This window comes from Neodiprion lecontei, chromosome 4 (genome assembly GCF_021901455.1).
Source record: "Neodiprion lecontei isolate iyNeoLeco1 chromosome 4, iyNeoLeco1.1, whole genome shotgun sequence".
Lineage (NCBI taxonomy): Eukaryota > Metazoa > Arthropoda > Insecta > Hymenoptera > Diprionidae > Neodiprion > Neodiprion lecontei.
Window position 1 is genome coordinate 15,801,621 of NC_060263.1, and position 17,934 is coordinate 15,819,554.

At 37.8% G+C, this 17,934-nt stretch overlaps 4 protein-coding genes across 6 annotated transcripts; 3 read left to right on the forward strand and 1 right to left on the reverse strand.

Annotated features, from left to right (window-relative positions):
* Positions 1-181: 181 nt before the first annotated feature.
* Positions 182-5,042, forward strand: LOC107218866 (alpha-1,3-mannosyl-glycoprotein 2-beta-N-acetylglucosaminyltransferase). Of its 3 annotated transcripts, none has more exons than XM_046738029.1 (11): positions 182-836; positions 1,520-1,647; positions 1,751-1,856; positions 1,932-2,032; positions 2,348-2,578; positions 2,664-2,802; positions 2,898-3,126; positions 3,250-3,354; positions 3,445-3,535; positions 3,610-3,780; positions 3,865-5,042. In XM_046738029.1, the coding sequence occupies exons 2-11, from the start codon at positions 1,543-1,545 to the stop codon at positions 3,976-3,978; spliced, it is 1,392 nt and encodes a 463-aa protein (XP_046593985.1). In that variant the 5' UTR covers positions 182-836; positions 1,520-1,542; the 3' UTR covers positions 3,979-5,042. The 3 variants fall into 3 exon arrangements, with proteins under 3 accessions (XP_046593985.1, XP_015512380.1, XP_015512381.1); XM_015656894.2 differs by having other exon boundaries at positions 194-836; positions 2,345-2,578; XM_015656895.2 differs by lacking the exon at positions 182-836 and adding an exon at positions 954-1,092 and having other exon boundaries at positions 2,345-2,578.
* Positions 5,043-7,676: 2,634 nt separating this feature from the next.
* On the forward strand, positions 7,677-10,914 carry LOC107218854 (protein Fer3). Its single transcript, XM_046736936.1, has 4 exons — positions 7,677-8,033; positions 8,457-8,611; positions 9,898-10,057; positions 10,184-10,914. The coding sequence occupies exons 1-4, from the start codon at positions 7,986-7,988 to the stop codon at positions 10,334-10,336; spliced, it is 516 nt and encodes a 171-aa protein (XP_046592892.1). The 5' UTR covers positions 7,677-7,985; the 3' UTR covers positions 10,337-10,914.
* A 1,013-nt stretch (positions 10,915-11,927) lies between these two features.
* Positions 11,928-15,442, reverse strand: LOC107218865 (protein ERGIC-53). The gene is made up of 10 exons (XM_015656893.2): positions 15,130-15,442; positions 14,827-14,883; positions 14,246-14,516; positions 14,060-14,159; positions 13,839-13,950; positions 13,580-13,754; positions 13,297-13,493; positions 12,810-13,009; positions 12,519-12,724; positions 11,928-12,356 (listed from the first exon to the last, which is right to left on the reverse strand). The coding sequence occupies exons 1-10, from the start codon at positions 15,425-15,427 to the stop codon at positions 12,320-12,322; spliced, it is 1,653 nt and encodes a 550-aa protein (XP_015512379.2). The 5' UTR covers positions 15,428-15,442; the 3' UTR covers positions 11,928-12,319.
* A 198-nt stretch (positions 15,443-15,640) lies between these two features.
* On the forward strand, positions 15,641-17,567 carry LOC107218852 (biogenesis of lysosome-related organelles complex 1 subunit 6). The gene is made up of 5 exons (XM_015656874.2): positions 15,641-15,938; positions 16,113-16,226; positions 16,296-16,383; positions 16,462-16,548; positions 16,627-17,567. Exons 1-5 carry the CDS (start codon positions 15,874-15,876, stop codon positions 16,738-16,740), a joined length of 468 nt encoding a protein of 155 aa, XP_015512360.1. The 5' UTR covers positions 15,641-15,873; the 3' UTR covers positions 16,741-17,567.
* Positions 17,568-17,934: the final 367 nt, after the last annotated feature.

Below are 17,934 nucleotides of genomic sequence, written 5' to 3' on the forward strand. Positions count from 1 at the left end.
TAAATGTTCATTTGCATTCACCTACGTCATCGCGTGATCCGTTCCACCATGTTGTCTAACAAGGTCGAACGCAGCGCATGCGGAAAGTTCTCGAATTATGAGTCACTCTTCTTGGCCGACTGAGCTGAGCTCTCTCGATAACTTCAGCCTGGTCGTAGATAATCAAAAGTCGTAACTCGGTGTTCGATACTTGTGCATGCGCTGAACCTCTGCTTGTGTGTTATGCATGCATAGGCTAACACACTTCTCTAAACTTAAACGCACCATATGCACCATATATGCACTCACAGACCCTGTATCAGTAATTGCCGTCGGCAATTTCTCCCCTCATTGCATTCATGCTGAATAATCCGCTTCTCAATGTCCAGTGACCAAGTAACGAATCATTTATTATGCACATACAAGGGCAAATAAACATCCACACAAACTGATCATTCACGGTCGCGTTGGTGCGGGGCGGGAGGCAGGAGAAAGAAAAATAAACTACTGGTAAAAAAACTGAGCAAACTTAATCTCTCGCCGAGAATTGGGGAGGAAAAAATCGAATAAGTATTTTGGATAGCTTCGAGCTTGTCAGTGAGGCTAATGAAGTCAAAGCGAAAAGGAGAGAGCAATCATAGCATCGAATGACAACATGCTGTAATGACAGAACCTGACATTGCGCTAAGCAAAGCTGCAGCCTGCTGTCGTCGACACGCGTTACGTACTTCACCAGTCGTGTCTGAACAAAAACGGGATAAATAATGTGAAGATTAATCGTTATTAGGATAATTATTACTGGCTTATATTGTGACAGTATTAAATGCCGATTAATGTCAGCTGAATACAGAAATACGGTAAATATATCTTGACTTAATTCCAGTCTATGTATTGGTTAGTTTACCTAGCACTTGTACAAATAATAATCATTTGTCGAGAAGATAAACGTGGCACTAAGCCGTCAAAGAGCTGTTCTCGGATAACGTATCTGTAGACGTGGTTTCGCTATTACGAATTTTCCTCAAAGTTTTGGAAAGTCACTCGTCCCTTAATTTCTGCTACTCCGATAGAAAAATTTGAAAAGAAAAAACATCTGAAACGTAAACACCAAAGGTAATAAGCAATAACAATTGTCCGGACACAGTTAAAAAATTCTTTTTGACAGAGAGCATTTTTTACCTGATATTGTGTGCGAATTTGCTAAACGTGAAATCGATCGTAACAAAATTTTAATCGAGCCTAACAATTTCCGGAGGAATGATATTTTATGTCATAATTTCACAAGCTTGAGATGAGTATCTGCATTGGATAAGTTCTTATCACTGAATGGGAATAAACATCACAAACCGAATGTAGTCTGATAATGAATGATAATGCTCTATGAACACGGAAATATTTAACATTCACATTATCCTCCATTCGATTTTTTTGTCACAGTTAATCACAGAATTGATAACCTTTTGATATCTCGACAGTGATACATCCATCATCACAAATTATACATATACATATATAATGTGTTAATGAAATACATTCGCAGATGAGGTGACGTTCGGTGGTGCCATGCGGAAAAAATCAATCAGCTTCATATTCGCATCTCTCTGCGTATGGGGTGTCATAACTTACTTTCTATTTCTTGATCGTCCAATCGGCAAAGAACAAAATAAGGTGAATATCAAGTGTTGATTCCGTGCACGAATTGATAATGAAACTCTGGAAATACACCCCTGATATTGATGACTAAAAATTATTCCCAACTCCAAAATTACAGGGCAACATCGCAGCGAAAATTCGTGATATCGAAGAAAGAGTGAAAGAGCAATTTGCGGAGAATAAAAAACTCATTCAACATCTTCGTGGTAAATTACAGGATCAGAGTAAGCCTCATTTTGAATTGGAATTATTACGGTCAATTGAAGCTCCATCGATTTATTGACGTTCGTGATTTTCAGACGAAGCAGAAAACGCGGAGTCTACTGTCGTGAAGAATGCAGAAGAGGCGCAAAACGCCGAACGAGACAAACTAGAAGCCGCCGAAGAGGATTTGAAAATAGTGAGTTTTTTGTCGTAAGACATTTGAAGGGTCCAGGGGAAAAACTGCTATAGTCCACTCATTCTGATATCAAGAAAAATGGAAATGAATGTTTCCTTTTCCGTAAGAGTACATTCGGTATCGATTCTACTGGCAGGTTTTTCGAGGTGTAATACTGAATTTCTCATCCAACAGTGGTATTTTCGGAAAGTACTCTTTAATGCAATAATAATGGTATCGCTATATCATTTTCAACGAGCGATGAAATATAGCTGTTTCCCCTCTTCACCCTTCATTTCCTAGTTTTCAAACGACTTTATATTCACTATTCAGCAGGTAGACGAAGCTCAGCATGTTGCACCAGAAAAATCACTGACAAATGAGGAACCCGTGATTGCAGTTCTAGTATTTTCATGCAACAGAGTTACTGTGAAGAGATGTCTCGATCAGCTGATCAGACTGAGGCCAAGCGCCGAACAATTTCCGATCATTGTCAGCCAGGACTGCGAACACGAACCGACTACGAATGTGATTCAAAGTTATGGAGAACAACTGACGCACATAAGAGTAAGCTGGTTTATTACCCATCTCAAACTTCAGCCATCCCGAATTTTCGATAATGTACTTGAATCAAACTCCTTCGTCTTTTAAGCAACCAGACCAATCGGACATAGACATTCCTCCAAAAGAGAAAAAATTCAAAGGCTATTTCAAGATAGCTCGACACTACGGCTGGGCATTAAATCAAGTCTTCTTAGAGTTCGGATTTGAGACCGCGATCATCGTTGAAGGTAAGGAGAAGAATCTGGATGCAGCGAAATTTCGTTTCTATGAAAACAAGTTTACTCTGAATCTCATGGATGCGGGTTATCCACTTTTATTTCAGACGATCTAGATGTAGCTCCAGACTTTTTCGAGTACTTTCTGGGCACTTACCCTCTGCTCGTCAAAGACAATTCTCTTTGGTGCATTTCTGCCTGGAACGACAATGGAAAATCTGAACTGGTTGACGATAGTGGTCATCACTTATTGTATCGGACAGATTTCTTTCCCGGCCTTGGTTGGATGCTCACTAAAGACATTTGGATGGAGTTAGGACCAAAATGGCCAAAATCGTGAGTTTAATTACAGTCTTATATACGATGAATTTGGAATAACGAAACTGCCTCATTCTTTTTCCAACACATAAAATCTTAATACTCTTCCATCCACTGTTATTTTCAATAAATTAATTCCAGATACTGGGATGACTGGATTCGAAAACCAGAGCAAAGAAAAGACAGGGCTTGTATTCGACCCGAACTATCCAGGACGCGAACGTTCGGAAAAATCGGAGTTAGCAAGTGGGTAGAGTTAATATTTTCCAGCAAATAGATCTGGAGGAAATTTATAACTCCAGCAACGAGTTTTGAATCTTGCGATTTATTTTTCAGCGGGCTGTTCTACGAAAAGCATCTGAAATTCATTAAGTTAAACGACGTATTTGTGCCTTTCACCAAGATGAATTTAACCTATTTATTAAAAGTGAGTAATCCCTTTCCCTCATATCAACTCATTGCTAAACCTCTTTAACCAAACAACAATTTTCGTCTCCGAAGGATAATTATGACATGGCCTTTGTGAACGAAGTGTATCAGTCGAGAGTGGTAAACTATTCGGAACTGAAAAGTGACACGTTACCAAAATCTAGCCCGGTGAGGATCCCGTACCACACTCGTCAGGCGTATAAAAATACAGCAAAAATGCTCGGCCTGATGGACGATTTTCGGGTGAGTGTCTTCTCTCGAATTCGCAAAAACTACTGGTCCACTCTTGTTTCTGTTCCTCACAATTTCATCCTAATATTCTTTCAGAGCGGTGTACCTCGCACGAGCTATCGCGGTGTTGTCACGTTCTTCTACCGTGGCAGAAGAGTGCATTTGGCACCGAACGCCAACTGGGCTGGCTACGACATAACGTGGAGCTAACACAGAGCTCTCTACAGAAACGAAAACGATCTTTAGAGCGTTCAACGAGTGAGCCAGCTCGGGTATCTACTCTCTTTTCTTTCCCTTTTTCATTCGCACTTGTCGTCTTGCCTATAATTCATTATTGCGAAAGTTTCCAGCCTCCGAAGGATCTTATATCAAATTGAATGTCAATTTTTAAATACGCAAATACCTATGTACCTACAAGGCGCGCGTGATTTTATATTGCCTCAACTTCCTACAACGTTTACGCATCGCTGAACTCATCGATCAATATCATATATATATACCGATTAAGCATTATTGACAAACGCGCTATTTGCAGATCGCTCAAACGCGTGGATATTGTGCGCAAAACTGATTAGGTATTCATATTTATGTCTGTTTTCATTCTTTCATTCTCTGTCTCTCTCTCTCTTTTTCTCTATGTCTGTTTAACGTTATCTGCTTTCTACCGATTTAAATACCCTTTGTGAATTATAATTTCAATTCAACTAATTGAATTATAATGTACATTTATTTATTTTATTAGTATATTCAGAGTCAATGATGAAGAATATTATTGGCACTTTGTGTGACTTGGTTACAGTGAAAAAATAAGTTGTTTCAAGTTCCTTATAAGTTACGTATAGGTATATATATATATATATATATATATAAATTATAAATATAAACAATTACAATAAGCTATATACCTCTATATATATGAAACAAAACTATTAGAAATAAAGAAATTAAAATTGTAATTATTATTATTATTTTATCCTCAAATAATAATGTAATTATTCTGTACAAGAAACAATAGCATAACATCGATAAGTGATATACTATACATATAGGTCTATATATTATACATAACTATATTATATTGTAATTAGAATATCTTTTACAAAAGACAAAAAATAGATTGATACCAATTATAAGATTATCTATAAATCATAATCAGAATGTGTTTTTATTAATTTTCATCTCGATTCGTAAAAAAAGAATGTAATTAAACGGAAAACACGCAACAATAAAAAAAATAATAATAACGAGTCAGAAAGCAAAAATCGCTGTTCTCGTTTGACGCAGTGAAAACAAACGTGTCAGTTTTTACACCCTTTTCACCCTTTTCTTTTATTCGATCATTGTACTCTGCTCACCATATTGAAGTTAGTAACGTTATCGTAACGATTCATGCTGATGAAAAACCGTTACTTTGCGATTTTTGAATTGCTTGAAATTCTGTAAAACCGTAATAAAACAAAACATAGGCATATTTTGAAATCTTCGTTCCTTAAACGTCATTGTAAAAAATTAAAAAATAATTATTATTTTCCCAATGTTTCGTTACGATAACGTTACTAACTTCAATCTCGTCTCCGCACGGGGTCTGTAATTATTTACGAATGTCTTCCAGCAGACAGGCTTCTTTTGCAAACTCCCTATTTCACGCGAAGTCTAGTCAGCGAAGCGATGCTCGTGCAGGTTTACCAGGCGCCAGACCATACGCATGGTATCGATCCCGAGGTGTCAGCTTGCAGTTATGAGTTTGAAACAGTACGGCAGAGGCTGCAGGCTCGGATAATTAAACGGACTTTTCCATTTCTGGAACTAGTCTTGGTTCGCTGGTTCGTTGATTTAAAACTCCGCAATCAACGGACAATATTCAAATCCGCGAAACCGAAATTTCAGTTTGGCGTCCGCAGTAGGTGTATAATGAAAGGGATAATTTTGGAAATGGGGAGAAAATCTCGGACTTATCTGAAATCGTAAATCGCCGCGAACACGTGCGCTGCGATTGAGTTTATCCCCGTCTAATAACTCCCGCCGAAATTAGGTGGATAATATGGAAGGATGAAACGAACAATGAGGGGATTCCCCGAGTGGAAGGGGCGCAATTAGCTTCGCTCTAATCCCCCTGCAGCCAACACTTGGTTACGGAAATTCGCAAACACCCTTCGTGTCATAATGCAAGCGGTTATTTCACGCCCTCATCTCTGATCCCATTCTTCTCACAAACGCGATCATCATTTTTATGGAAAACGTTCGAGTCACGAAATTTAAATATAAGTACGAAAAATTGTATCACGCAAAAATCACGAACAGAGTGTGGAAATGTGCAGATAACGTATATTTAGAGATAGAAATAATAAATTGGTTCAACCCACCTACATGCATGATGCAACCAAGATACAAATTCTTTTATCTTCCTTTACTTAAAATCATTTCCACGAATTTCTAGAAACTCTGCGAATCTGCAAGAAACAAATTTTCGACACACTTGTTCTGGGCATCCCTAAAAAATGTCAAATTTCTTTTACCTCTCGAGTATTATTCTCCTGATAATTAGTATGCCCAATTTTTTCTTTTCTCTTCATAGAAGTTGAAAAAAAGGGGAAAATGTTTTTCTCAGTTGACGACGTTGTTAATTTGACGTGACACGTAAAATAATTTTCCCGTATAAATGACAGATGACTTTTTGGACAGGAAACATATATTTTGACGGCACAGGGTTCTACTGCAGTTAGGTACAAACATATTAGAAGATATTACGAAATATATGCACCCTAAACTGCAGAGTCTGATCCGATTTTACACGGACATATATATAGATACGTCATGTACGTATAAGATACAGCAATATTTACGGACTCAACTCCGCGACTCCCCTTCTATTCAGGCTTCGCCGCCAAGTGGAGTGAATAAGCCAAAACTAATATCTATTTAATTAATTCTAGATTTATTAAAATCTGTCACACGTCTCCAACCCCTGTTATGTAATAACTGATCGCTTACACTGCTTGCATTCAGGCATTGATAACAATATACTTTGCAGAAGAATATCTATGCACAAATCATCGCCGTAAGGGGATGATGTAAAAATATTTTATAAAATTATCTTCGTTATCAGTATCGTTTTGTTTTAAGTTCAAAACACATTAGAAAAATTTGTTTTCTAATGCGAAAGGTTTACAGTGTTGTCAAAAAATTTTAAACGTTCTTCGGGCGATTTTTAACGACTTCTTCAATGAAATGAGCTGTTGTCAAAAAAATCTTTAATATAATAACGAGGAGAAAAACATTCAAGCTTCAGGGGTTTCTTTGAAACTGATTGAAAATAAAATAATTCCGTCCATTATTCCTCGTTTGAAAATTGTTTTTAACGTCTGAGTTATCTCTTCAATATACATTCTCTGTGTCATCGTTGAAAAGAAATACACACACACACACACACAAATACAAAGTAAAAAGTATTCCATTGACTTGTCTATTACTGCCATTGTATATAAATATCCTGCATGAACACCCCTGAAAACTTGGTCTGTATAGTCGCAGGCATCGCGAAAATTGTATTAATTCAACGAATTCGCGAGGACGCGAATAGTCCCAAAATTAAAAGATAATAAGTATAAAACAATACAATTCACGAAGGACAAGTCGGATCGTCCAGTGCGCATGAATTGCGAAATTTTCCATGGCGGTGAAAATTTGCTTCACGCAGATTCTGGGCAAGAATTGCGGCATGTGGCGAAGGGGAGGAGTCGGCACAGCCCAAGGGGCGATCATCACCCGAGTCCGCGAATAGTGGCTCCAATTTTCCCGACCCTCGACGAATCGCAGGTCCGGGAATTCCGGGGAAAATAAAGGGGTGGAAATCATCCCTCCTCGAAGAGCCCGGACAGACCGATGGTATCCAGTCAGAAAGGGCGGTTCAATCTGTGCTATAAGAGGCGATTTCTGATCTTGGGTCCAAAAATCATCGGTCATTTTCGAACTCGCCAAAATTGCGGATCAAAAATTAAACAACGACGCGACGGGTTTTTTGCAAATTTTACTCGGTGTGTATTTACCCAGTTCCATTGAAATTCAGTGAGAAGCGGTGACATTTTATTTACAATTTTTTTAAACAACGCAGTGAAATTCACGAATATTGACGGGTAAACGCTTTATACAGCTGGCTGAACTTCGGGTTTTCGTCTCGCGAATCGTTTTGTGCAAAAAACTTGGCAGCTCATCCAAATATGAGCTATCCCGATTCTTTGTGGGAAATTAACGGGAATCAACCACCAGTGAGTATATTTTATTATCGATATAGGATGATAGTTGGTACACTGAGCGAGTATTTCCGTTATTTTTTGCCATTTTTTCGCCAAAGCTGCGGGAACCGATATATACAACGATTTTCTTGTAATATCTTGTCAATTTAACACGGAGAAACCACGGAAATCGAATTAGAGGTAATTTAATACTATGGAAAGCTGAAATCGATCAATTTATGAAATTGAAACCAAATACTTATATATTCAGTGAGTGAAATAAGGTGGGAAATTATATGACAACCAGTTTTCGAGTTTCAATTTTTTCCGACGAACGTGCGAATTCTGTCATTGATCGGCGCCGCGACGCAAGGCGTCGACTTGCCACGGCTTGATCCATGTGTAAATCGAATTAAGCGGACTGCAGGCACCTGACCGCCTTAAATTTCATCGCAGGTTATTACACCTGAAATGCCTCAGTACCCGGGAACCGATTTGGGAAGCTACCCTGTCTGGGAAAGCACGATGCTTTATCCGCCGCCGCCTCCGCAACACCCTCACATAAATGAGCACAGTCTCTACAGGCAGCCATGTGCCCTACTTCACCAGAGGTATTATAAATTAGGGGAGACGAGTCCTAGTTGTCATAATGTTACTCTCTGATTTATAGAATTATTTAGAATAAAATTTTATTTAATTCAGGTATGAGGCAATGTAGATGCATCCTTTGCGCACCTAGAGAAAATTCGTGAATGTTCCGAAGCAAGTTCGAATTAGGTTGTTCGAATGATCAAAAAAAAAAAATGGTCCCAAGTATTTTAAAAGACGAAAATTGGTAAAAAATTATGAAGAATTGTTTTTTTTGCACCTTTGTTGTTCGGATTTTATTTAGATGCAAGAAACTCGGGGTATCGATATATATTTTTCAGCAAAAATTCTTTTCTTTATTGCGTTTTTTCCTGGAAACCACGAAACGGTCGACCTACTCTCCGAAAACGCGGAAAATCCCGAACAACTTGACCCGGACTCAGAAAACCACGGAAAAGACAAAATGGGGCAAGTTGTGTGAAATTATTGTCAACATGTGACAACTTACCGCAATGAGCGATTTTGTTTAAAAATGTGCATATTTTGCTGACCCGTTATTCGAATAACAAAAACATATACCAAATCAAATGAAAGCGACAAGAAGCACTTTTCCGATTATCTTATTGCGAAATATCCGACTGCAGCCAAGAAGATAAGAAAAGACATAGTTTGAAGATATGTATTTCTTGTTATATTAATTACTTACCAGGACCAATTAAAATTTTTTAATCACTGCAAAGCAGTATATAATGCGATATTTTACTTAACAACATTTATTTATTTCAAACATTGAATCTACAGTGCCGCTCGTTCCGATATCTAGCGGCGGAGATATGGACGTTGTGACAACTAGGACCCGTCTATAGTCTCCCCTACCCTGATACTTGTGAATATTTGCCACTATTACATAAAAATAAATTTTTAACGAACTAGTCATTTTTATAACTCCTCCTCAACCCTTTCAGTCACAGTGGGATGCGCAGCGTCCCACCTAAAAAAATTCCATATCCTAGCCTCATCCCAGTTTATTTACAACTTCGAACGATCTTTGTTACTTCGTATGACACGTAAGCCCCTGAGTAACAAGTTTCTGCTAGAATCGGCGACTTTTGATAGTTTTTTCGATTTCACATCCGCCATCTTGGATTTAGAAATGATCAAATTCTGACTTCAGATTGGTGATCAGCGACCTCAAAAACCCTCGAGTAACAAAATTCAGGCGAAAATATTGAGTGGAAAACTATGTGACTGAAAGGGTTAAATGATCGAAATCTAATCACTATCGAAAAATTGTTACAACGAATTTTAGCCGATACACTCCAAACGGCCGCTCCCCAAATCTTCCATCCTCAACGACGAAGAAGCCGCGGCGCAGAGTGGCGACGGTTTCTCAGAGAAGGGCTGCGAACATCCGCGAAAGGCGTAGAATGTTCAATTTGAACGAGGCATTCGACAAGCTGCGGAGGAAGGTGCGTACGGGAGTATTTTATTCTTCGTTTTGCGAAGCAGCAAACCGGAAAACAAATAACAAGAAGTGGTAAAGATACGGTAAAATTTTTTACAATTTTTGGTCTGAATTTTTACACCTATTTCAGGTGCCAACATTCGCCTACGAAAAACGACTGTCCAGAATTGAAACGCTGAGATTGGCGATAACTTACATCGCCTTCATGGGCGAGCTGCTCGGGCTAGATTCGAACAGTTCGAAACAAGATTACATCCCGAGGGAATATTACCTTCCGAATTGAGCCGCATTTTCGGATACGCAAGTGCGTTATTCGATTCGTTTCATTCACGTATAGTGCGCGTTATTAATAAGTACGTGAGTAATACACGCAATCATGATTCTGATACAAATCGCAACCCATGTCTTCCATTTTAAACTTTAGACAAATGATATACAAGTATTATACACTAATTATATCGTTTTAATATACACAATATGAATAATTTGCATTTAAAACGCGTAATATAAATACACGCAGACTAATTCGCATATCTAGACATAATCATAAAATTAAGTTATTGATATTATTATTGCTTATACGCGCGTATAAAACACACAAAAATCAGTTCTTTGTTATACCATTATGGATATTTATATTTATTTATTTATTTACGTTGAATGTATTATAAATGATTTTCGTAAAGAAACAATTGAAATATATGATAATAAACCCGATTTCGACGAAAACGAACTGAATTTTATCGTATGACAAATTAAGTTTGACACAAAATTGATTTTCGTAATGTGGCGTGCGTTGCGCCTGAACGAAGCCCGAAAGGCAACTCGATTTACAGGGAAAATCTGCTCTTACCTGCCGTTCAATTCTCTCGAAAAATGAAAGCGACCATTACACCTGTTTTTATATTTTTTTTTACCTCATTATTTATTTTTAATAAATTCATATAAACATTTTTCATCCGGACATACAAAATCAATATTACAATTATAATGAAAGACATTTGATTGTTCGTGAAGAAAAGGAAATTTTTTCAAACAGAAACACGCCAAGCTTCATCCTTTAAACACTTTTTAAATTACTTTCTCTTCACGTATATTGCAAGAGAGAAAAATCAGCACCTAGATTAAAAAGAAAAAAATACAACCATTATAAATCACCTTCCCTCATCTATGTATATATAAGTTAACAGACATAATCATTTTATCAATATTACTATGATTATTAGTATTAGTATTTCTCCGTAACGAAGAATTATTGATATCTTTGTACGCTATCGCCGTTATATTTGCAACACGTTAAATGATTATAATTTATGAACCGTCATATCTTTGCCACAAAATCGTTGCTTCTCGGTGACATATAAATTTATTTCAATCTAATTTTCACTTGTTTCTAGTTTTCTTGTTAGTCTCATTCGAGAATAATTATTGTACAGCTCATTTATAAATTTTTCGAGCATTTTTCTCGGACACTTAGATTCTGTATGTCTTTGGAATGTCTTTCAACGTTTTTACGACGGTGACCCGAATTATCTCGCTTAGAGAAATGCGTAAGCGATAAGTAAAGGGAAAAAAGAAAAGTACTAACGAATATCTGTAATTCAAATGCATGTAACCACACCGCCGCCTCTTTTAAAAGTTTCAAGTAAGAAGAAGATATGGTGCAGCGGTAATTTTTTTCGTTTCCTTCATTCTTTTTTATTCAACAGTTACAATTCTTTTTTCCCTGTAAGTAACATATAGTATATGTATATTTATGTATAAATAATAACATTTTCATAGTTCAATAATATGTATGTTTATGTTTTCGAATGATCCGATTTGTTTCTGAGTGTGATAGAGAGATGGAAATCGAGAGAATGAAAAGTACCAAAAAAGTTTTACGTGCGTTTATTTCACGTGACGCGATCAGGAAGTTGTCGCTGAAGAATCGACGTCGTAACTCTCGCAGCCTCTTTCATTCGAAACATTGTTCACACATAATTTGTAAATATATTATGTACTATACATGTAATATTAATTAGTTATACGTTTGCGACGTGTAAATTATTATGTACCTATATTTGTTCAATAATAGCTGATTCGAAATACAAACACAAACACGGAAGGAAAAAAAATAATTAAAAAAAATTAACTGCTTGCCTAGAGAGATGACATCTTATTATTACTGGATGATGATATTTAATTTATAGACATGAGTTTTATGTAATTATAATTACAAATTAATCGAGCAGAGAATATTTCAAGTTGTCCGATTTGCTCCGAGTTAATAAAACTTCTTTGCTTGTGCTTCTTTACTGTCCCTGCAAGATAAAGAACCAAAAAATACAGAAGTAGAAAGAATTAACGAGAGGAGGTGATGAACAGGAACGTAAATTTACCACAACCAGTCCACGTTACACATTAAAGTAAAGAATTAATCATTATAATTATAACTTTCGACCAAACAATTCGAACTCGCTTACCTGTATATATTGTATCCTAATAAAATGACCATCTGTACCGCGAGGAAGACCAAGAACATGGAAGTGGTGAGACAATTTCCTGTTCGACAATCCTTATTACCGGCATCCAACTTAACATTAGCGTGTTCTATGTCTCTTTTGACCCTGTTCAATCCATCTTTCATTTCGGATATAAGCGCCTGGTAATCGTAGCCGATCGGCTGAACCTGGAGAATGTTATACCGAAGTCAAACTAAAGCTAGACAAATCATAGAATTTGCGAGACCTGAAAACCGAGAAATTGCGGCGTACCTGAGCCGTAGGACCGCGAGCTTGATTGTTCAAGATAGTGTCAGCTTTGGAATGAACTTCGCCGACGAAAGATTTTATCTCTCTGGCTGTGTTAAGGATGGCGTTCTGATTGTTTAGCACTGCGTCGACTTCGGGCCGTCTTATAGTGTCGATTAATTGAATCGGTTGACCAGGTTGCCCGCCGGCAGCACCTTGGACGCCTGAAAGGCAAGACTCAGTGTAGAATAAAAATTCTACGTGCGATTGATCCCTACTGAAATGCTTCATTACTTAACAAAGTTATCATACCATACACGCAGTTTGCATTCAAAAAATAAAAATTTTATCCAAACTCTAGTTTGTAATTCGCACTCGGCGACAAATGTCCAAGTAAACAGGAATTTCCTTCTATCAAATCTCGACGAAAAAAATTTGTTTCTTAACTTTTCAGCTGCCAGAAATAGTGGCGCTTGATTTAAAGCGATATGTTGTCAAATTTAATACTCACCGCCCACTTGGACTTGTGCTATCAGGCTAAGGGTTCGTTCTTGCCTGCCGACTACTTCGTCTAGTTTTCTGTTTAGTTCTCTCAACGCGTCGAACATCTGGCTCTGTCCGGAAAATATTTGACGCAGCTCTCGCTGATTATCAGTTTCGAACCATTCATCGAACTCTTCCTTCGCAGGCTGTTCGTCGGGGTGTTGTCTGCGCAAATAATTTAGTGTGTCAAACAATCGACAGTACATAGTCAAGTGATGATAATGGTTTAGAAAAGCGGGCAGATTTTTTACCTACGATAGTCTTCTTTTTGCTGTTCTAGTTTTTTCTGATAGTCCTGATACTCCTGGCCAAGCTTGATCTCCTCTTCAGTCGATATTTTGCGCCCACCGTCGCTCACCGTTTGGCTTGTAGTATGTAGAGATGTGGTCAAGAAGTGCAAGACGTCGTGATCGTCGGCCAGCCCACCTAAAGTAGAGAATCAGACGTTCTTCAGGGATTCCGAAAACTTTTCAAATACTACGCTCTCCGATTGTGAGCAAAAATATTCACCAGTGGCTGCAGATACTCCAAAGTAACCATTTTTCGGTAGTTGCACATTCTCCGCACGCAGACACATCTCGAAATCTTGATCATTGTTTGTCATTCCATTGTGGAAGAGCACCTTTGAACACATTATCGAGAAGATATATTTGTAGCGTTAAGCTATTGGTGGAAATATTTTCATTCAAATATAAGGTAACACGATCGAGCGCCTGAATGAAGAAACTCACCGTTAACGTGTTCTGGTAGTACTCAATTTTCGCTCGAGTTGGAAACGGCTTGTTACGAAAATCCCGCAGACAACCAGCCAAAAGCTGAGTTGTTCCATCGCTGCAATTAGAAGGTGCAGAATAAATTAATCACAAAACTCTGATAACTAGCAAAAGGGGAATTAGAGAAAGAATTGGCTCCCTTACTTTGCATGATCGAATTGTTTCGTTCCATCATTGAGAACAGCCATGATGTAAGGGTTGTTATGCTTATTATCATTGTCGAAGGAATCGAAGAATATTCCGAGTCCATTCCACTGATCCGAACTACCAAAAACTGTCCCGTCGTAAGAGCCTTTCGACGTCGTGTACCAAAATGCTAAACCATCTGCACCAATTCTCCCACGGCCAGTGACGCGGAAGACAATGTTAACTTCCCACCAGTCGAAGTTTGTCGGCTGTTTTGTCCATATGGCTCCTGTTATTCAAGATCAAACTATTAGAAATTAAAGTTAGATACAGTACGCTGATAGATTTGAACTGAGATGTTTGTAAATCATTCAAGAAAGAAGAGAGAATACTAAGCGACTAAGTTTGCACATTATCATAAGAACAGATTTGAATTTCTAATAGAAACTTAGTTTATCTTATGAAAGGACACGATTGTGACAATATGTAAAGAAATTTTTTCCTATTAATTTCATTAACTCCGGAGAAAGTCAACACAACCTTTGATAATGATATTTTGCGATACTCGCGAAGTTTAATCTATTCCACGTAATTCTTACCTTTTTGGCTCCGTAAGGACGGAGCAATTCTGACGTTTTCGGCACTCGCGATCGCATCTGGAAAGCAATAAATTCCGATTAGAATGCGATGGTCGAAGATGAGGGAAAGATCAGTGTATAAGAGGCTGGCTGAGAAGTTGGAGGACCGATTAAGGTGATTTTCGACAGGGCGCAAATAGTATTGCAATAAATATTCGGTAGCAAACGAAATCCATACGGTAGGAGATTGGGAGCGCGGGTTGAACGGGAGACAAGATTGGTTGATGGGTTAGGAGACAAATGAAAAGATCGAAGACAACTTACTTCCGCCGTATTCCCAGAAAGGCACGCTCCCGTCCTTTTGGGCGAGATAAGGAGGCTTGAACGAGTACTTGTACTCGAATTTCTTGTGTGGATTCTGAGCGAGAACAGCTGATAGTCCGATTGCAATGATGCAGACAACAATCGCGGGCCACCTCACCTCCGGCGCCATTTTCATTTTGAAATGCCACTTGCCAGCCGAACTGCACTCTGCAGCACCGTCGTAGAAAACATGATGCTTAAAAAAATAAGGTCTGCTCTTGCGCAGCCATCTCTTAGAGTCAATCGCGTTACCATCCATATGAAAGCCATCTTGAATTTTCAACCAATTGGATTTGAGATCGTTTGGCGCGCATGTTAACGTGTAGAATTTCCAAACAGTTTAATGTCGTATATTTTTAAAATGGCTTCCATATGGGCGGCGCAGAACAGGATGAAAATACATCCCCCCGAGGAACATACGCTATCTTCTTAGATCATGGTGGAAACCAGCTCGTCAGTTTGATTCGGCGGTTAAAGATGCTCGCGGAGAAAACTCGAGTTGGATTAATCCGATTGGCCGATACCTCTTTTTGTGACGTGTCAAAATCTGAGAGCCTTCGATGCCGCAGACGGCATCACAACATAACTCGCCTTGTCACTCGACTCCAGGCTCCGTTTTTTACCGCTTTATTGTTGACAATTCTCTACGGCTGGGTGAAAGCCAGGCATCGTTACAGATTGGCGAAAACAACCGTTTGATCAAAAATGATGACCGACATAGGCGAACAGGCTGCCGTCGAAGTGCAGCCGAAGATCGAGCAATGCGAGAGGTAATATAACCTAGCACGAACGGACCTAACCTCTTAGTCAGCTGTTTTTCTATTAGGCAAAATTTATAATACTTAATTTCACGTTTGAAAAACTAATAAGCATCAGTATCGAACTAACAGCGCAAAAAGCCAGCTTTCAAGTTCCAGCTTTTCATGGAATGATTTTCTCCTTAGTCCTAATGGAATTCGCGTTGATTTTACCCAAGCGACTGTGAACCTGGCACAAGGACTGCTCGAGGTGTATCGACCACCGCTGGAGCAAGTCAAGAAGGAATTGATTGAATTGACGTAAGGGATCTGGAAGCAGATTTGCTTGGTTCTCCGAGGTGGATGCTAAGACTAGATTTGATGTTTCAGTAATAAGCAAGAGACCCTCATCGGTCACATGCATGGAGAGAATGCAAAGTTGTGCCAGGTACAGGAGAACTTGGATATAAATGAAATGGTGAGTCCTTGTTCCTCCCAAAATTCTGCGATTTGAGATTGTTATTGCGGGATTGAAATTTTGATGTATATTTTGCAGTTTACGACGATCAAAATATATCAGGCAAAACTGGCAAATATTAAAAAAGACATGACCTCTGTCCATGAACGTACAAATAAGCTAAAGGTAATGAAAAACTCATAGTTTGAGACTATCTTGCAATATTTTCGATTCATTACATTTTTCATACTTTTTTATACTCAGAAACGAGCGACACGTTTTCAACAAATTAGGGAAAAGGAGGTGCTGCTCAAGGAACAGCGAGAACAAGAGATTAGTAGGGAGCACGAACTAATAGGGAAATCATCAGGGTCATAATTTATTGAAGAGATATTTGTGAACTTGATAAATCATTTGTTTGTGCCTTTTGCATCATGTTTACATAATTATTACCTTTATTGTTATCATCATTCATAGAGATAAATTTAAATATTTAGGATGGATGTTCAAACTTGTATACATGCATGGACATTTGACTACTTGTGTAACTTTGTAAGTCTCTGCCCTGGACAGAAATGTGATAAATACTGTAAATAAGATTAAACTGATAGGATTTATAAAAATGTATTGTACTTTACACCCTCCTTACCAATTGAGCAGATGGAAGCTGTGCAAAATGTATCTAGAATTCCATCAGTAGAGGAGCTTCCATAAATGACGTGACGCTAAATTCTATAGTATAGTATAGGCATGGAAGAAAGACGAATAGCTCCCTTGCAAAGTTAAATAAACGGTTTTCAAAAAGATTTGATGGGGAAGGGAAAAAAGATCCACGAAACAATTACCTATTTAAAAAAACAAATTTATGGTATAATATCCAGCGACCACAAGATAAATTGAATAATCATAATATACATACAAATATCAATATGTAACAAGACACTAACTAATATCGTATTATCGATAGAATGCAAAAGTGTTAATTATCATGCCTTTGTGTCTAGCGGCAATATTATTATGCTTACACTTAAACAGTAGTAAATTGGTATCGATTATTTATAGTGATACGTGATTCCGTATACTTACAGTTCTAAAATTTCAGGTAATCGTTCTCAAGCATAATTGAACCGAATGTTTAAAATAAGAAAAATTTTGAATAAGCCTAGATTGCCTGTACATCTAACTTTTTTATCTTCATTTTTTACTCTGTGTTTGAAAAAGTCATTCCAAATATTATGCAACTAAATTACACGTAGTATGAAATTTTTATTCTGTTCACATTCTCAGTGAGATATAGTTTCATATTCGAAAAAGAAATTTCTAGATATTGTTAATCATTATTCAAATCATCAACGATATGTTAGTCACGATAATTAGTGGTAAAAAAAATTGTGTACTGTCAAGATCATGAGAACTTAATGAATGCACGTTTCGGTGATTCTTGTGAATGTACTTTCGTTTCGTACATATTGCGAAATTTTTTTTTTTGTACTTTGAAGGGAGAGAAGTAGCGAGAGAAGGGGCGAAGATATATTTTACATTCAAATGTTCAGAGTAATGAATCAATATATC